This window comes from Staurois parvus, unplaced genomic scaffold (assembly GCF_062004578.1).
Source record: "Staurois parvus isolate SC_StPar_1 unplaced genomic scaffold, SC_StPar_1.0 ptg001824l, whole genome shotgun sequence".
Classification (NCBI taxonomy): Eukaryota; Metazoa; Chordata; class Amphibia; order Anura; family Ranidae; genus Staurois; species Staurois parvus.
Window position 1 is genome coordinate 29,108 of NW_028319620.1, and position 18,913 is coordinate 48,020.

At 48.1% G+C, this 18,913-nt stretch overlaps 1 protein-coding gene across 1 annotated transcript in view; it reads right to left on the bottom strand.

Annotated features, from left to right (window-relative positions):
- Positions 1-18,913, bottom strand: part of LOC149434131 (uncharacterized) — an 89,164-nt gene that overhangs the window by 18,345 nt on the left and 51,906 nt on the right. The window contains exons 4-6 of the mRNA XM_089664068.1: positions 18,675-18,761; positions 16,682-16,783; positions 11,524-11,655 (exon numbers count right to left, since the gene is read on the bottom strand). Coding sequence (XP_089520194.1) covers positions 11,524-11,655; positions 16,682-16,783; positions 18,675-18,761 — 321 coding nt within the window. The remainder of the gene's footprint in view (positions 1-11,523; positions 11,656-16,681; positions 16,784-18,674; positions 18,762-18,913) is intronic.

An 18,913-nucleotide genomic window follows, 5' to 3' on the forward strand; every position in this document is an offset into this window, starting at 1 on the left:
CCTTATTGTTACCTTCAGTGCTGTATTTAGGTTTCGTGCTGCCCTAGGCAATACAAAAATAGTCTCCACCCCCCACCACCACCACAGAGAGACCCTGACACTGACCAACATCCCCCTCCCCCATGAAGAGACCCTGACACTGACCAACACCCCCCTCCCCCATGAAGAGACCCTGACACTGACCAACACCCCCCTCCCCCATGAAGAGACCCTGACACTGACCAACACCCCCCTCCCCCATGAAGAGACCCTGACACTGACCAACACCCCCCTCCCCCATGAAGAAGCCCTGACACTGACCAATACCCCCCTCCCCCATGAAGAAGCCCTGACACTGACCAATACCCCCCTCCCCCATGAAGAGAGCCTGACATTGACCAACAACACTTCAGCCCTCCCTCCACCCAAGAGAGCCTTCCACTACCCTCATACGCTGACAACCCCCCCCACCCCGGCGAGAGAGAGAAGACACTTACCTTCACAGGTCCGGACATCCCTGGAAACAAGAGTCAGGCTCTGCATACACCATCAAGAAGCCCTGGGCCTCTCTCAGATCTCACCTGGTCCCCATGCCGCGTGTTTCACTTTTTCCACTCCTTTTGGGGGGCGGCGCTGCCCCCCTGAAAAATGTTGCTGCCCCCCTGAAAAATGCCGCCCTAGGCAAATGTCTTGTTTGCCTTGTGGTAAATACACCCCTGGTTACCTTTGCTGGACAGCTTGGCCTTTACATATCATGTAGATACAAATATAAATGCATTTAAATAAAATAAAAAAAAAAAAATAATTCATATACTGAATACAAATGACAGGAATTAACCCCAAATTACTAAAACCGGAGCGTGCAAAATCCGACGCAGCTCTGCATAGAAACCAATCAGCTTCCAGGTTTTATAGTCAAACTTTCATTGAACAAGTTGAAAGTTAGAAGCTGATTGGCCGCCATGCACATCTGCACCGGTTTTAGTAAATCTCCCCCAAAACCTCTTCACTCTAGCCGTCCTTTAACAGATGGCAACCCAGTTGGCTGGTGTACACGATACTTCCTTCATGGGCACCGACAGTTCGTATTTCAGATAAAGGATATGCTCTTCTTCCGGCCAGAGCTGACCCCGGGTTCACACCTATGCAGCCGTGCGGGACGCGTTTAGCTCGGGCAAGAGAGCCCATTCATTTGAATGGGCTCCCGTGACACGCAGGGAAGAAGTCCCTACACTTTTGGAAAACGCAGCCGAGGTTCCCAGTACGGTTGCGGTTCCCAGTGTGGGCGGCGTGCCATTAGAACTAATGTCACCCCCCGCGGGTCCGCATTTCTCTGTGCGGGTGGACAGATTTTCGCGCGGATTCGCAGCGGCACCCCCCGCACAGATGTGAACCAGGGGTGAAGGAGTTTACATCTCTCTAAGGCTATGTTCACACTAGCCTTGTGTGCAGGCGGCAGAGAGGCGTTTGGGAAGCGTTTTTACCGCTTCCCAAACGCCTCTGCCAATTCTGCACATTACAGCACATGGTGCTGTTCTAACGGGAGCGTTTGCGTCGCGGCAAAACGGACGCCTCTGGACGAGTCAGGAGGCTTTGAAGCCTTCTATTCTCGTCTATGGTGCCGCTCCGCAAACGCCCGGCCGGCGTTTGCGGTGCGGTTGCGACGCGGTTGCGGGGCGTTTGCGGAGCGGTAACACCACTCAAACTGCATTATAGGCGTTTGTGGGGCGTTATTAACGCTCGGCAAACGCCTAGCAACCGCCACTAAACCGCGCATGCGGCGTTTGCGGAGCGTTTAAAAACGCTCCGCAAACGCCGGACCAACGCTTGCCAAACGCTATAGGGGCGTTTGGCAAGCGTTGGCAAAACAGCCTAGTGTGAACGAGCCCTAAAAACTACCGTCCCGCGAAGAATGGCGACTGTTAGTGCTTTAACCCCCCTGGCGGTATTCCCGAGTGTAGCTCGGGGTAAAGTTTCTGCACCACAAGCGGTAACCCCCCCCCCCGAGCTACACTCAGGAATACACTGCAGCATTGCTCCGGGATCTCTCGATCACTTACCTTGTCCTGCGCTCCCGCGATGTCCCCCCTGCAGTGTCCCCGGCAATGTCCTCCAGCCGATGCCGGCATCTGTCTTCCGTAATCTGTGACGTCGGGACGTACGGGGGACAGAACGGCGGGAAATTTAAAAATGTCAAAATGTGATTTTAGTGAATGTCACATAGTATAACATTCCTGTATCAAACCATTTCACATACATTTTGTCCCGAGTGCTTTGTCCGGCGCCCTGCCTGCATTTTTACTGTTCTTTCTGCCTGGAAACTGAGAAACGTCCATGGCGTCCAAAAAGCGTCCCTTTAGGTCAGACGCGGTTTTAGACCGGCTAGAGAACAGCGATAGTAAATCAGAACCACTTGCAGAATTGAGTGATAATGATTTGTGGGGAAATTCCTCATCAGACACTGAAAACGATTCTGCGACTGAGCTCAGCGATGTGCGAACTTGGCGCTATATTTCACATTTCAGTGTTTTTGGTTTGATTACATTATTGAATTACATTTATTATTATATTTATGATTATTTATTAAATTATAATTTATGATTTCCGGTTACAAATTTTATCATACTCAGGATGTTTACTAGACTCGTTTGGACAGATTTCAGTGTTTTTGGTTTGATTACATTATTGAATTAAATTTAATAAATCATAAAAAATATAATAAATTATAATTTACGATTTCCTGTTTCAAATTTTATCATTTCCGGGATGTTTACTAGACTCTTGTTTGGACAGATTTCAGTGTTTTTGGTTTGATTACATTATTGAATTAAATTTATTATTATTATATTATTTATGATATTATAATTTATGATTTCCGGTTACAAATTTTATCATCCCCGGGATGTTTACTAGACTCGTTTGGACAGATTTCAGTGTTTTTGGATTGATTACATTATTGAATTAAATTTAATAAATAATCATAAAAAATAATGTAATGATAAAATTTTAAACAGGAAATCGTAAATTATCATTTATTATTTCCAGGATGTTTACTAGACTCTTGTTCGGACAGATTTCAGTGAGTTATTCCTAAAAATTACAGGCCTACAATAAAAAAACGACATATTTCTAGATTGTACGCCCCTTGAGGGTTAGGGACTGATGTGAATGTACAATATATATGTAAAGAGCTGCGTAAATTGATGGCGCTATATAAGTACCTGAAATAAATATTTCCATGCAAAAAAAAAGTACCGCTTTGAGCACAGAAATACTGACATAATCAGACCGCTAGGGAGGTTAAGAGCACTAAAAGGGATACAATCACTTAAAAGAACAGATGACCCAAATCCTGAACAGGCCCGACCAGGGGCGGACTGACAACTCATGGGGCCCCGGGCAATAGGGGACCATGGGGCCAGTGTCCTTGCCCACACTCAAAGCACACCCAAAAAAGCCTATGAAAAAGGTACCAGGGGCATCTCATGGGGCCCCCTTCTGACCCCGGGCCCTTGGGCAGTGCCCGAGTTTCCAAATGGTCAGTCCACCCCTGGGCCCGAAGAGCGTTCTGAAAAAAAAAAAAAAACTGCTAGAAACAAGGCCCACGCGGGCTCAGCAGCATCCTGTGGATGAAGACACTCGAGCTCACCGGACGTCACGGGGACTCTCAGGCAGAGGCCTCTTCGGAGAAAGTCTTGAGTTTCAGAAAAGTTTGCTGAACGCGGATCGAGAGGGGAAGACAAAAAGTGGAGTCTCAGCCGTGTGAGTCAGCAAATTCATCTTCAGTCACCTCAGCTAAACATCACGGAGCAGGAGGGCAGCCGTTTCTGGCGAACGGAAAAAGAAAAAAACAAAACATAGCGTCCTCAGCAGTCCCGAGGGCTCGGCGCACACGACAGGCGAGCGCTGATTAAATGTGAATGAGACTAGAGGACAGCTGCAGAGCGAGCTCGGAGACCGCACATGACAGGCAGGAGAAGAACGATCACTATGTCACAAGTGACGGCTTCCCTCTGCAATGTCAGCCACTCCGAGAGATCAAGATACATCATCTCCACCCAACCTCGCCTCAGGCTTCCATAGAAGAGGAGCGCTAAAGTGAAAAACGCTGCATTAGGTAACCATGCGGGGTGATTCTCGTAATAATCGTGTTCAATATAGGAATTCCTTTTTATTGCCCGAAAAAGATTTGATTTACACAAGACAAGCAGTCCGGAAAGTGACAGTTAGGGCTCATGTACGCTGCAGCTAATAATCTCACGTTCAGGAGCTTTTCAGCTTTTTTTTTTCAGCAGCCCCTGAACTCTCCCTAATGTTTTCCTATGTGTCCGTGTACAAAACGATTGTAAACACGGCAAATCGCATTTATAATTTTTTTTTTTTTTTTTTTAACTCTTCCAGTTCCCGATGCTGTCCAGAGCCTTTTTTCATCATGAAAAATGCATGCAAAGCGTTTTCAAGGTACTCAAATGAACAAAACACTGAACACAGGATGTTCCTACCAGGGGCGGACTGACCATTTGGAAGCTTGGGCACTGCCCGAGGGCCCAGGGTCAGTAGGTTTTTTGAGTTTGGGCAAGGACACAGGGGCCCCATGATCCCCTATTGCCGGGGGCCCCATGAGTTGTCAGTCCGCCCCTGGTTCCTACCAAGCTGGCCACACATTGTAATAGGGTTCATGTACACTGCGGCTGATAAACTGACGTTCAGGAGCTTTTCTGCGGTTTTTTCAGCAGTCTCTGAACTCTCCCTAATGTTTTCCTGTGTGTCCATGTACACATCATCGTTTACAGGCTTTGAGTTTAGTCTTTTTTTGAATGCAGAAAACTTGCGTTCAGCAGTCGATTTTATCAGCGTTTCAAACGCCAAATGATTGTAAACACGGAAAATCGCATTTATAATTTTTTTTTTTTTTTTTTAACTCTTCCAGCTCCCAATGCTGTCCAGAGCCTTTTTTCATCCTGAAAAATGCATGCAAAGTGTTTTTAAGGTACTCAAATGGACAAAACACTGAACACAGGATGTTCCTAACAAGCTGGTCACACATTGTAATAGGGTTCATGTACACTGCAGCTGATAAACGGACGTTCAGGAGCTTTTCTGCGTTTTGTTCAGCAGCCCCTGAACTCTCCCTAATGTTTCCTGTGTCCATGTACACATCTTCTTTTACAGGAATTTGAGTTTAGTCGTTTTTTTGAACGCAGAAAACTTGCATTCAGCAGTTGATTTTATCAGCGTTTCAAACACAAAACGATTGTAAACACGGCAAATCGCCGTTAAAATCTTCCAGTTCCCGATGCTGTCCAGAGCCTTTTTTCATCATGAAAAATGCATGCAAAGCGGTTTCAAGGTACTCAAATGGACAAAACACTGAACACAGGATGTTCCTACTTGTTACACATTGTAATAGGGTTCATGTACGCTGGAGCTGATAAAACGGACGTTCAGGAGCTTTTCTGCGTTTTTTATTCAGCAGCCCCTGAACTCTCCCTAATATCCTCCTATGTGTCCGTGTACACATCGTCATTTACAGGCAGTTCAGTTTACAGACTTTTTTTTGAACGCACCAAACTTGCATACAGGAGTAGATTTTATCAGCATTTCAAACGCTTGTAAACGCAGCTAACTGCATTTAGAAGCTTTTAACTGTTCCATATCCAGATGCTGTCCGGAGCCTTTTTCCATCATCAGAAATGCATGCAAAGCGTTTTCCATGTATTCAAATGGACCCGGTACACCAGCGCAGTCAGTTCCAGGTTTTGCGTGAAGGAAAAAAAATGGTAGAACGCGCCGCATTATGATGGGATCCATAGTGAATAGAACCAGAAAAGACAGGTCATCTCCACACATACTGCTCTCTCTGCTTCTGCTCTCTCTATTCCTCTCAAAATGTCTGAAATTGTTAAATTTTTACTATTTTTCAGTGCATTCTGGGCATTTGGGAACGTCTCCTGAGGTTATCTTAAAAAAAAGTTTCTAAATGCAAACGTGTATGAACGCGGTATGCAAACGCAGCTAAACTGGCGTTTTTTTAACCTATGTTTTCCAGCAGTCAGTTTCCATCGTTCAGAAGAGTTTTCCAAACGTCCCGTGTACATGAGCCCTTACAGAGCATGGGACAAACCATATTAGAATTCCGGGGGTGCTTACGATGGGCAGCCACTTGCATGGCTTAAAATGGGTTAATCACATTTACAGGTAAGGGGGGCTCCTGTAGATAAAAACAAACTCTGCAGCTTTGCCCAAGTCTAGGTTCACACCCATGCGTTCTCCGCAGCGTTTTGCAAAAACGCACAGCAGTCCATTTAATGTGATTTCCTATGGGACAGGTTCACATCTCCGCGTTTTTACCTAGGGTGTTTCTTGGAAAGGGTCAGGGACTTTTTTTTTTCATTTTAACCTCTTGCCGCCCGGCCAATGGCCGACTGGCGGCCGGCAAAATCCCTCAACGTTCCGGGTGGACGCCATATGGCATCCTCCCGGGCATGCGCAGTTTGCGCGCCTGCAGAGACGCGCGAAATGTCACTGGCCGTGTACCTCGGACACGGCCGATGACAGATCTGAGTACCGGTACCATGTGACCTGCTGTGACCAATCACAGCAGGTCACATGACAGATGTATACAATGGATGGCTTCATTCATGCCATCCATTGTATACTATTGTGTGTAGCTGTGAATGCTCACAGCGATCACATGCACAAGCTGGGCCAATCACAGCCCAGCTGTGTCATGTGATTAGCCGTGGCCAAATCACAGCTAAGCACAAAAAAAAAAAGCCCGAAATGAATCGATGTCATTCAGGTAAATGCTTGCTTATAGCAAAGTAATTCTTTGCTATAAGCAAATTGTGTAAAAAAAATAAAAAATACTGATCACTTCCCCAAAGTAGTACAATGTTACTATGGTAACATTGTACTACTTTGGTCATAGTGAAATATAAAAAAACAAATCTTAAAAAAAAAAAAAAAAAAAAAAAATTTAAAATAATAAAAAAAAACAAACAAATTATATATTTTTTTTCCCATGCTGTCACCAGTCAGTGTCCCTGTTCACCGCCATGCCAGTTATATGATGACGCTGTACTGCACTGGTGACAGTGTATAAAAAAAAAAAAATTAAAGTTTTTTTAATTTTTTCATTTTCCAAAAAATGACAAAAAAAATACAACTTCAAAAAAACTCGTCATGCCTCTTATGAAGTACGTCGGAGTGTCTACTGGCAAAAAGGGGTCATTTGGGGGGGGGGGGGGATATCTGTCCCGTCCTGACATTTGGGGGGGATATCTGTCCCGTCCTGACATTTGGGGGGGATATCTGTCCCGTCCTGACATTTGGGGGGGATATCTGTCCCGTCCTGACATTTGGGGGGGATATCTGTCCCGTCCTGACATTTGGGGGGGATATCTGTCCCGTCCTGACATTTGGGGGGGATATCTGTCCCGTCCTGACATTTGGGGGGGATATCTGTACTGTCCTGACATTTGGGGGGGATATCTGTACTGTCCTGACATTTGGGGGATATCTGTACTGTCCTGACATTCTTGGACCTCAAGAAATTAGATTGGCTGTCAGTACTTCAGGATTGATCAATATTCAGATCTATCCCATAGTTTGTGAACTCTATAACTTTCCTACAGACTAAATAATACATCTAATTTGGGTTATTTTCACCAAAGACATGTAGCAGAATACATCTCGCCCTAAATTTATGAAGAACAATTATTTATTTGTAAACTTTTATAACAGAAACAAAGAAAAACGTGTTTTTTCAAAATTTTCGTTCTTTTTTTGTTAATTTAGCAAAAAATAAAAACCCCAGCGGTGATTAAATACCACCAAAAGAAAGCTCTAGTTGTGTGAAGAAAATAATAAAATTTTAGTTTGGGTACAATGTTGTATGACCGCGCAATTGTCATTCGAAATGTGCGCTGAAACGTGAAAAATGGCCTGGGCAGGAAGGGGGAAAAGTGCCACAGCCGGACACAGCGAATGCGCGGGGTCCGGGGAGAGCGGACACAGCGAATGCGCGGGGTCCGGGGAGAGCGGACACAGCGAATGCGCGGGGTCCGGGGAGAGCGGACACAGCGAATGCGCGGGGTCCGGGGAGAGCGGACACAGCGAATGCGCGGGGTCCGGGGAGAGCGGACACAGCGAATGCGCGGGGTCCGGGGAGAGCGGACACAGCGAATGCGCGGGGTCCGGGGAGAGCGGACACAGCGAATGCGCGGGGTCCGGGGAGAGCGGACACAGCGAATGCGCGGGGTCCGGGGAGAGCGGACACAGCGAATGCGCGGGGTCCGGGGAGAGCGGACACAGCGAATGCGCGGGGTCCGGGGAGAGCGGACACAGCGAATGCGCGGGGTCCGGGGAGAGCGGACACAGCGAATGCGCGGGGTCCGGGGAGAGCGGACACAGCGAATGCGCGGGGTCCGGGGAGAGCGGACACAGCGAATGCGCGGGGTCCGGGGAGAGCGGACACAGTGAACGACGGGTTCAGGCCTTAGTAACACTAATCACCCCTTCCATTCCAGGCCAATTTTCAGCTTTCAGCGCTATCACACTTTGAATGACAATTGCGCGGTCATGCAACACTGTACCCATATGAAATTTTTATAATTTTTTTGGAGACAGATAAAGCTTTAGTTTGGTGGTATTTAATCACCTCGGGGGTTTTATTTTTTCCTAAACAAACCAAAAACTGAAAATTTTGAAAAAAAAGTTTTAGTTTTTGCTATAAAATTTTGTAAATAACTGATTTTTTTTTCCTTCACTGATGTGTGCTAATGAGGCTGCAGTGATGGGCACTGATAGGCTGCACTGATGAGAAGGCACTGGTAGGTGGCACTGATGGGCACTGATAGGCTGCACTGATGAGAAGGCACTGGTAGGTGGCACTGATAGGCTGCACTGATGAGAAGGCACTGGTAGGTGGCACTGATGGGCACTGATAGGCTGCACTGATGAGAAGGCACTGGTAGGTGGCACTGATGGGAAATGATAGGCTGCACTGATGAGAAGGCACTGGTAGGTGGCACTGAAAGGCAGCTCTCATATGGCACTAAGCAGCACTGACTGGCATTGATAGGTGGCAGATAAGAGGCACTGATATGTGGCATTGATGTGTGGCACTGGAAGGTGGCATTGATGAGCACTGACAGCAGGCACTGATGGACACTGACAGGTGGCACTGCTGGGGCTACACTGATCATCAGTGCCACGATGATCAGTGTAGATGTTCCCTCTGAGGAATGCAGATTACCGGCTCTCCTCTGTCAGCAAGAAAGCTCGTGAGGAGAGGAATGCTGATAACTGTCATCGGCTCTTTTCGTTGATCAGTGATCCGCTGTGTCCGAGGGACACAGCACACCACCGTTCGCCGCGCTGCGCACCCCCGGAGCCGCACACACGCGGTTAGAGTGGGAGGACGTCATATGACGTCCTACCAAAACGAGAGAACCGCCTTGCGTCCGTCATTTCGTTGTATGGCGGGCGGGACGCGGTTAAAGGCCACCACACACAGTCTGGCTATGGTCTCCAAGATGGGAACAAAGGTTATTCCGGAGGCTGCCAGGAGGCCGGCCATTAGCAATCAGCAGTCAATCCTCAACAGAATTATCTGAAAAAAGGAGAATTCTCCAGGAGGACAGGCGGTCCATCACCAAGAGACAACAGCAAACAAGTGAAGTCTCTCAGAGTGGGAGGGGTTACAGGCGGGTGCAGAGTGGGAGGGGTTACAGGCGGGTGCAGAGTGGGAAGGGTTACAGGCGGGTGCAGAGTGGGAAGGGTTACAGGCGGGTGCAGAGTGGGAAGGGTTACAGGCGGGTGCAGAGTGGGAAGGGTTACAGGCGGGTGCAGAGTGGGAAGGGTTACAGGCGGGTGCAGAGTGGGAAGGGTTACAGGCGGGTGCAGAGTGGGAAGGGTTACAGGCGGGTGCAGAGTGGGAAGGGTTACAGGCGGGTGCAGAGTGGGAAGGGTTACAGGCGGGTGCAGAGTGGGAGGGGTTACAGGCGGGTGCAGAGTGGGAGGGGTTACAGGCGGGTGCAGAGTGGGAGGGGTTACAGGCGGGTGCAGAGTGGGAAGGGTTACAGGCGGGTGCAGAGTGGGAAGGGTTACAGGCGGGTGCAGAGTGGGAGGGGTTACAGGCGGGTGCAGAGTGGGAAGGGTTATAGGCGGGTGCAGAGTGGGAAGGGTTATAGGCGGGTGCAGAGTGGGAGGGGTTATAGGCGGGTGCAGAGTGGGAAGGGTTATAGGCGGGTGCAGAGTGGGAAGGGTTATAGGCGGGTGCAGAGTGGGAAGGGTTATAGGCGGGTGCAGAGTGGGAGGGGTTATAGGGGGGTGCAGAGTGGGAAGGGTTATAGGGGGGTGCAGAGTGGGAAGGGTTATAGGTGGGTGCAGAGTGGGAGGGGTTATAGGCGGGTGCAGAGTGGGAGGGGTTATAGGTGGGTGCAGAGTGGGAAGGGTTATAGGCGGGTGCAGAGTGGGAAGGGTTATAGGCGGGTGCAGAGTGGGAAGGGTTATAGGCGGGTGCAGAGTGGGAAGGGTTATAGGCGGGTGCAGAGTGGGAAGGGTTATAGGGGGGTGCAGAGTGGGAAGGGTTATAGGTGGGTGCAGAGTGGGAGGGGTTATAGGCGGGTGCAGAGTGGGAGGGGTTATAGGTGGGTGCAGAGTGGGAAGGGTTATAGGCGGGTGCAGAGTGGGAAGGGTTATAGGCGGGTGCAGAGTGGGAAGGGTTATAGGCGGGTGCAGAGTGGGAGGGGTTATAGGGGGGTGCAGAGTGGGAAGGGTTATAGGTGGGTGCAGAGTGGGAAGGGTTATAGGGGGGTGCAGAGTGGGAAGGGTTATAGGGGGGTGCAGAGTGGGAAGGGTTATAGGTGGGTGCACTAGGGGTGGTCGCAGCAGAGTAAAGTCCTTCAGCCTTTAGACCAGTGGTTCTCAACCTTCTTAATGCCGTGACCCTTTAATACAGTTCCTCATGTTGTGGTGACCCCCAACCATAAAATTTTTTACCCAGAAATTATAATTCATGAGTGTTGTTTTACCTCCAATACTGCTGCTTTCAACACAGTAGCTGCTTTCAACACAGTAGCTGCTTTCAACACAGTAGCTGCTCTTTACACATCGGAAATATGTGTTTTCTGATGGTCTTAGGGGACCCCCGTGAAAGGGTCATTTGACCCCCAAAGGGGTCGCGACCCACAGGTTGAGAACCAGTGCTTTAGACCTTCATCCCTGTGTGAACTTTCAAAGCAATGGAGGTCTGTCCATACCACTTCCTACACAAGTACGATGGTTGGCTTCTCCCACCCCTACAGAGCCAGTTTTGGGGGGCAGGCATTCGCAGTATCCGGCTTCTCTCTCCTGACACGGCACGTGTACAACAGACCAAGTGGAGGGAGACTTCAAAGCGGTCTTTAGCAGCTGCTGCAATCTGTTACCGCCCCAGGGAGGGGGGTGATTCCAGGCCATGCATGCGTTCACACAACCCCTGCCCTGATCATCTCACACATTTTCCAAAACTCCTGCCAACTGCTAACCTCTGCTCACCTGAAGGATTATGGGAGGAGAGGGCAAGCTGCTCCTCTGCGGTTGGCTGCCAGATATCGGAGATGTGATCACTTTTTGTGACTTGAAAAGGAAGGTTGGTGGACTCCTCACTTGGTGTCTCCCCAAATGTGGCTGAAATGAAAAAAATAATAAATGGAGAGTGACAATTAACCCCTTCATGTCCAGACACTCCCCCCCCCCCCCCCCTCCTTCCAGTCCAGACGCGTTCCCCCTCCTTCCAGTCCGGACACTTTCCCCCCCCCCCCTTCCGGTCCGGACGCTTTCACCCCCCCTCCCGGTCCGGACGCTTTCACCCCCCCTTCCGGTCCGGACGCTTTCACCCCCCTTCCGGTCCGGACACTTTCACCCCCCTTCCGGTCCGGACACTTTCCCCCCCTCCAGTCCAGGCCAATTTTCAGCTTTCAGCGCTATCACACTTTGATTGACAATTGCGCGGTCATGCAACACTGTACCCATATGAATTTCTTAGCATTTTTTTGAGACAGATAAAGCTGTATTTTGGTGGTATTTATTCACCGCTGGGATTTTTATTTTTTTTTCTATGTAAATGAAAAAGTCCAAAAATTTTGAAAAAAAGTGTTTTTCTAATAAAATTTTGCAAATAAATATTTCTTCATAAATCTTCGCCAAAATTTATTCCGTTATCTTTTTAGTAAAAAAAAATAAAAAATATATAACCCAAATTAGTTTATAACCAAAGATTATAATTTTTAAACTTTTTTTAATTTATATTATTTATGTTTTGTTTTTTACATACGGTCACCATGGTGACACTGTACTACACGTGGGGGGTGATGATTTTTTTTTTTTTTTTACACCGATTGCTTTTACACCCATAAAGGCTGTAAAAGCAATAATTTCTCCTTCTCTCTGGCTGCATTCCTGCATCCATTGAGAAATACTGTGTGAGCTGTGATTGGTCATAGCTTGTCACATGGTACAAGGCTGTTGTGAATGGCCCTGTACCATGTGATCTCTGTGATCATTCACAGATTTCACTAGTAGTAAGCAATGTCAGAAGTGACATCTTACTTACTACTTTGCATGTGATCACTTATTGGCCAATCAGTGATCACATGATCGGGACCTTGCAGAGATGTCCCGTCTGACGATCGGTGTACCGGATCGCGGTGCTGCACGCTCCCAGTGAGCGTGCACAAGCAGGGGGAGGGGAGGCCGTTTATAAACACCCACCCGCCCCTGCACTGCCACCGTCCAGCCGTTTATATACAACAGCCGGACGGGAGGTGGTTAGGACAAGGCAGCAGAGACAACCAGTTATTGACTGAAAAGATGAGATTCTCGGGATTGCTGCTCCAGATATGTACAGAAAACCACATAATAGACCTAAAAATGTGCCGTCAAATCTCACCAAAGTCATCTGCTAAATATTTTATTTTTATTTCAGTTACTTCTATAGCGTCCTTCTTTCACGCAGCAATTGTACATCACATCAGTCCCTGCCTTCGAGGAGCATACAATCTAAAAGGTCCTCAACTCACATTCACACAAAACTAGGGCCAATTTAGACAGGATCCAGTTACCTACCAGAAGGTTTTTGGAGTGTGGGAGGAAACCGGAGTACCCGGAGGAAACCCACGCAGGCACAGGGAGAACATGCAAACTTCAGGCAGGTGGTGCCATGATGGGGGATTCGAACCGACGACCCCAACCACCAGGCGAATGTGCTATCCACTTCTGTTGAGCAGGAATGGCCATAGATGGATGGACCGTAGTGCTGCTATGTGGAAGTGCTAACCACTTGGCCACTGTGCTGCCCACCATTTGATAATAAATATCAAATTTATTAGATTTATGCATAAAAAGGGTACGCCGGGGTTCACACTATGTGGTGTGGCAGGAATCGCACTGCATTCCTGTGCGCATCACATGCAAATATCTGTGTGTTGCGTTTTGAGCAATACACTTTCTATAGCTCAAATCGCATCTCATCTGCATCAAAAAGGTGCAGGACCCTTTTTTAAAACCCGCACCCGAATCTCATCTCATGTGTGTTCTCATCCGTGTGATTCTGACAATTGCACTGCATTTTGCGATCTGTTTCGGGGTGTCATTAACCACTTCTGGTCCGGCCGTTGTATATAAAAATGGCCAGACGGTGGCAGTCCAGGGGCGGGTTGCCGTTCATAAACGGTGCCCGCCATTTTGGACTGTGCGCTCTCCCTGGGAGCGTGCAGCACCACGATCCTGTGCCCACTGTGTCCACCAGACACAGCGGTACGCCGATCCCCGTATGGCTCCTTTGTGCGAGGTCCCAATCATGTGATCACTGATTGGCCAATCAGTGATCACATGCAGAGTAGTAAGCAAGATGTCACTTCTGACATCATTGCTTACTACATGTGAAATCTGTGAATGATCACAGAGGTCACATGGTACAAGGCTGTTGTGAATAGCCCTGTACCATGTGACAAGCTGTGACCAATCACAGTGCTCTCAGTATTTCTCAATGGCTTCAAGAATGCAGACAGAGAGAAGGAGAAATGATTGCTTTTACAGGCTTTATTAGTGTAAAGCAATCAGTGTATAAAAAAAAAAAAAGAAAAAAATTAATCACCCCCCCCCCCACTATGGTGACACTGCACTGCTAAGGTGACAGTAAGATAAAAAAAAAAAAAAAAAACACGAATTTAAAACCATAAAATGAAAATGTAAAAAAATGTTTAAAAAATAATTTTTGATTATAAACTAATTTGGTGCATTTTTTTTTACTTAAGAGATAACGGAATATATTTTGGCCAAGATATACAGTTGTGTCCAAAATTATTCAACCCCCACTGAAATTGAGTGTTTTGGCCAGTTTGACATTGCTTTTGATCATTCAGTCATCTTGCTTACATTTACATTAAAGAGGCACTTGTAGGTCAGACAAATATAACATAACAGTTATAATGAAATAACCACAAATGTCTTTTCTGTGCTCACAGCATTATCAGTTTTATTCAACCCCCAAGTGACATTCAATCTTAGTACTTAGTACAGCATCCTTTTACAGTTATAACAGCTTTTAAACGTGAAGCATAGCTTGACACAAGTGTCTTGCAGCGATCTACGGGTATCTTCGCCCATTCTTCATGGGCAAAGGCCTCCAGTTCAGTCACATTCTTAGGCTTGCGCACTGCAACTGCTTTCTTTAAGTCCCACCAGAGGTTCTCAATCGGATTTAAGTCTGGTGACTGCGATGGCCACTCCAAAATGTTCCAGCCTTTCCTCTGCAACCATGCTCTAGTGGACTTGGAGGTATGCTTGGGATCATTGTCCTGTTGAAAGGTCCAACGTCTCCCAAGCCTCAGGTGTGTGACGGACTGCATCACGTTTCCATCCAATATCTCCTGGTACTGAAGAGAATTCATGGTACCTTGCACACGCTGAAGCTTCCCTGTACCTGCAGAAGCAAAACAGCCCCAAAGCATGATTGACCCTCCACCATGCTTCACAGTAGGCAAGGTGTTCTTTTCATCATAGGCCTTGTTCTTCCTCCTCCAAACATAGCGTTGATCCATGGGCCCAAACAGTTCTAATTTTGTTTCATCAGTCCACAGAACACTATCCCACAACTTTTGTGGTTTGTCCACATGGCTTTTGGCATACTGCAGTCGACTCTTCTTATTCTTTGGAGACAGCAAGGGGGTACGCCTGGGAGTTCTGGCACGGAGGCCTTCATTACGCAGTGTGCGTCTTATTGTCTGGGCTGAAACTTCTGTACCCACATCTGACAAATCTTTTCTCAGTTCCTCAGCAGTCACACGGGGACTTCTCTCCACTCTACGCTTCAGGTAGCGCACAGCAGTCGAAGTCAGCATCTTCTTTCTGCCACGACCAGGTAGCGTTTCAACAGTGCCCTTTGCCTTGAATTTGCGAATGATGCTTCCTAAGGTGTCTCTTGGTATGTTTAACATCTTTGCAATCTTCTTATAGCCATTGCCCTTCCTGTGAAGAGAAATCACCTCTTCTCTTGTCTTCCTGGACCATTCTCTTGCCTTCACCATGTTTGTAACCACACCAGTAAATGTCTAGAAGGAGCTGAGTATCACAGTCATTTTAAAGCTGCCTAATTGGTGCTTATTATGCTTGATTGCTGCTCGGTGACATCCACAGGTGTTTTCAATACCTGATGGAAAGCACCTGTATGAACCTCTGTTCTTCAGAGTGGTAGTCTTTAAGGGGTTGAATAATTGTGGCAATGAAGAAACCACATAAGAACCATTTACTACTGTATTACATAAACAATTGATGTCATTTTAGTTGCATTTGGGTAGTTACAACGTCCTTGTAGGATTTGATTCTGAATACAATTCCAAATGTACACTATAGTCCCTAAACCCCTTTACAGCATTGGGGGTTGAATAATTTTGGACACAACTGTATGAAGAAAAATTATTTCTTCGCAAAATTTCAGAAGAAAAAACATTTTAAAAAAACATTTTTGGACTTTCATTTATATAGCAAAAAAAAAAAAAAAATACTACCGAAATAAAGCTTTATCTGTCTCAAAAAATATTAAAAAATTCATATGGGTACAAGTGTTGCATGACCGCGCAATTGTCATTTAAAGTAGGACTGCACTGAAAGCTGAAAATTGGCCTGGACCAGAAGGGGGGGGGGGGGGTTAAGGCATCCGGACCGGAAGGGGGGGGATGAAAGTGCCCGGACCGGAAGGGGGGGGGGGGTGAAAGTGCCCAGACCGGAAGGGGGGGGGGGTGAAAGTGCCCGGACCGGAAGGGGGGGGGGGGTGAAAGTGCCCGGACCGGAAGGGGGGGTGAAAGTGCCCGGACCGGAAGGGGGGGTGAAAGTGCCCGGACCGGAAGGGGGGGGTGAAAGTGCCCGGACCGGAAGGGGGGGGTGAAAGTGCCCGGACCGGAAGGGGGGGTGAAAGTGCCCGGACCGGAAGGGGGGGTGAAAGTGTCCGGACTGGAAAGGGGGGTGAAAGTGTCCAGAAGTGGTTAAATCCGCACCCGAATCCCATCTCATGGGTGTTCTCATAGCGTTTTGCAATCTGTTTCAGAGTGTCATTAATGTATCATTGACACCCAGCACCAGACCGCATGAACGCGATGCAGGAAACGCACAATATTCGCAGCATTTCCCGCATTGGTGTGAATCGGATCTACAATACCTGTTGTCTTCTCTGATGTGTCTCCACTGTGTGTGTCGGTATCACAGGTTTTAGAGTACGAATCGGTCAGCCATCCTTCCTCAAAGGCTCCTTGGGCAGCTTCTGCATGAGAAAAGCAGAGTATGATGATGGTGGTGATCTTCTTACTCCGGCAGCCAGATAACCCAACTCATCACAGAAAAGCAATTCTCCATTGTTGCGCACAAAGCGCTTTGTATCTAGTTAGTGCTGCGGAACATAAGCCGTGAAAAAAAAAAAAAAAAAAAAACACAGACACAGAAGTCAATATAAATCAGGGATCTCTATTTTAAGGGATACAGCTGTCCTCTGGAAAGAAAAAAAAAAAAAATCTTTCAATCTTCCACCAATCTTGAAAAAGCCTCTTATGACGGTTAAAACTCCAGAGGTCTGCTGTGCCCAACACTGGGAGAAACCAAGTTAGCTGCACAACATGCACAGGCCAGAATATATTCAAGTTTTGCATGCAATTGTACTTTAACAGAGCAGTGGTCAGGTTATAAACAAATATTTATAAGTAGTAAACAGGCCCTTACTGACCTCTATAGCTTCAGGCACTGTGGAGTAATTCAACAAAATGTACAGCAGAAACCCTTAAAGTGTTACTAAACCCCGGACCCCGCATTCACCATATCTGGTTTCTCACAGTACACAGGAAATGGAAGTGCGGGGTCCGGGGAGAGCTGATATAGCGAATGCGGGGTCCGGGGACAGCGGATATAGCGAATGCGGGGTCCGGGGACAGCGGATATAGCGAATGCGGGGTCCGGGGACAGCGGATATAGCGAATGCGGGGTCCGGGGACAGCGGATATAGCGAATGCGGGGTCCGGGGACAGCGGATATAGCGAATGCGGGGTCCGGGGACAGCGGATATAGCGAATGCGGGGTCCGGGGACAGCGGATATAGCGAATGCGGGGTCCGGGGACAGCGGATATAGCGAATGCGGGGTCCGGGGAGAGCGGATATAGCGAATGCGGGGTCCGGGGAGAGCGGATATAGCGAATGCGGGGTCCGGGGAGAGCGGATATAGCGAATGCGGGGTCCGGGGAGAGCGGATATAGCGAATGCGGGGTCCGGGGAGAGCGGATATAGTGAATGCGGGGTCCGGGGAGAGCGGATATAGTGAATGCGGGGTCCGGGGAGAGCGGATATAGTGAATGCGGGGTCCGGGGAGAGCGGATATAGTGAATGCGGGGTCCGGGGAGAGCGGATATAGTGAATGCGGGGTCCGGGGAGAGCGGATATAGTGAATGCGGGGTCCGGGGAGAGCGGATATAGTGAATGCGGGGTCCGGGGAGAGCGGATATAGTGAATGCGGGGTCCGGGGAGAGCGGATATAGTGAATGCGGGGTCCGGGGAGAGCGGATATAGTGAATGCGGGGTCCGGGGAGAGCGGATATAGTGAATGCGGGGTCCGGGGAGAGCGGATATAGTGAATGCAGGGTCCGGGGAGAGAGGATATAGTGAATGCGGGGTCCGGGGAGAGCGGATATAGAGAATGCGGGGTCCGGGGAGAGCGGATATAGAGAATGCGGGGTCCGGGGAGAGCGGATATAGTGAATGCGGGGTCCGGGGAGAGCGGATATAGAGAATGCGGGGTCCGGGGAGAGCGGATATAGTGAATGCGGGGTCCGGGGAGAGCGGATATAGTGAATGCGGGGTCCGGGGAGAGCGGATATAGTGAATGCGGGGTCCGGGGTTTAGTAACACCAAGTTTTCATTTATGTTAAGGCAGCCATCAAATGCTGAATTTCAGCAACAATAACAAGCAATTTAGTAAAAGCATGAATGTTATACGTATACAGCAACTTATAATCCTGGATATAACAGCCGCAGGAAGAGGGGCAGCAATCACGGGTCAGAACAGGCAGCAGCCGTGCAAGGCAAATAAAAAAATCTAAGCCGTTTCAATACAGGTGACTTGCTGAATAGAAAGAAAAAAAAAAAAAAAAAGAAAAAAAGAGAAAGGCACCTGATTGGATCAAAGGAGCTCTCTGTAAAGGAGAGAAAAATCCAGAGGAGTCGGTGAAGTCCAACAAACAAGCTTCAGACATGGAGTCTGCACACAGGAGGAACAAAAAGGGCAAGTTACACCGGAGAGGAAGGTTCAGCTGCAGAATCCAACATTCATGTCTTTCCTATATATGAGGTTTGGAACGGGGCAGGAAAACGGGCATCCTAAAAAACGCAGCCTGGGTACGGGACAGATCC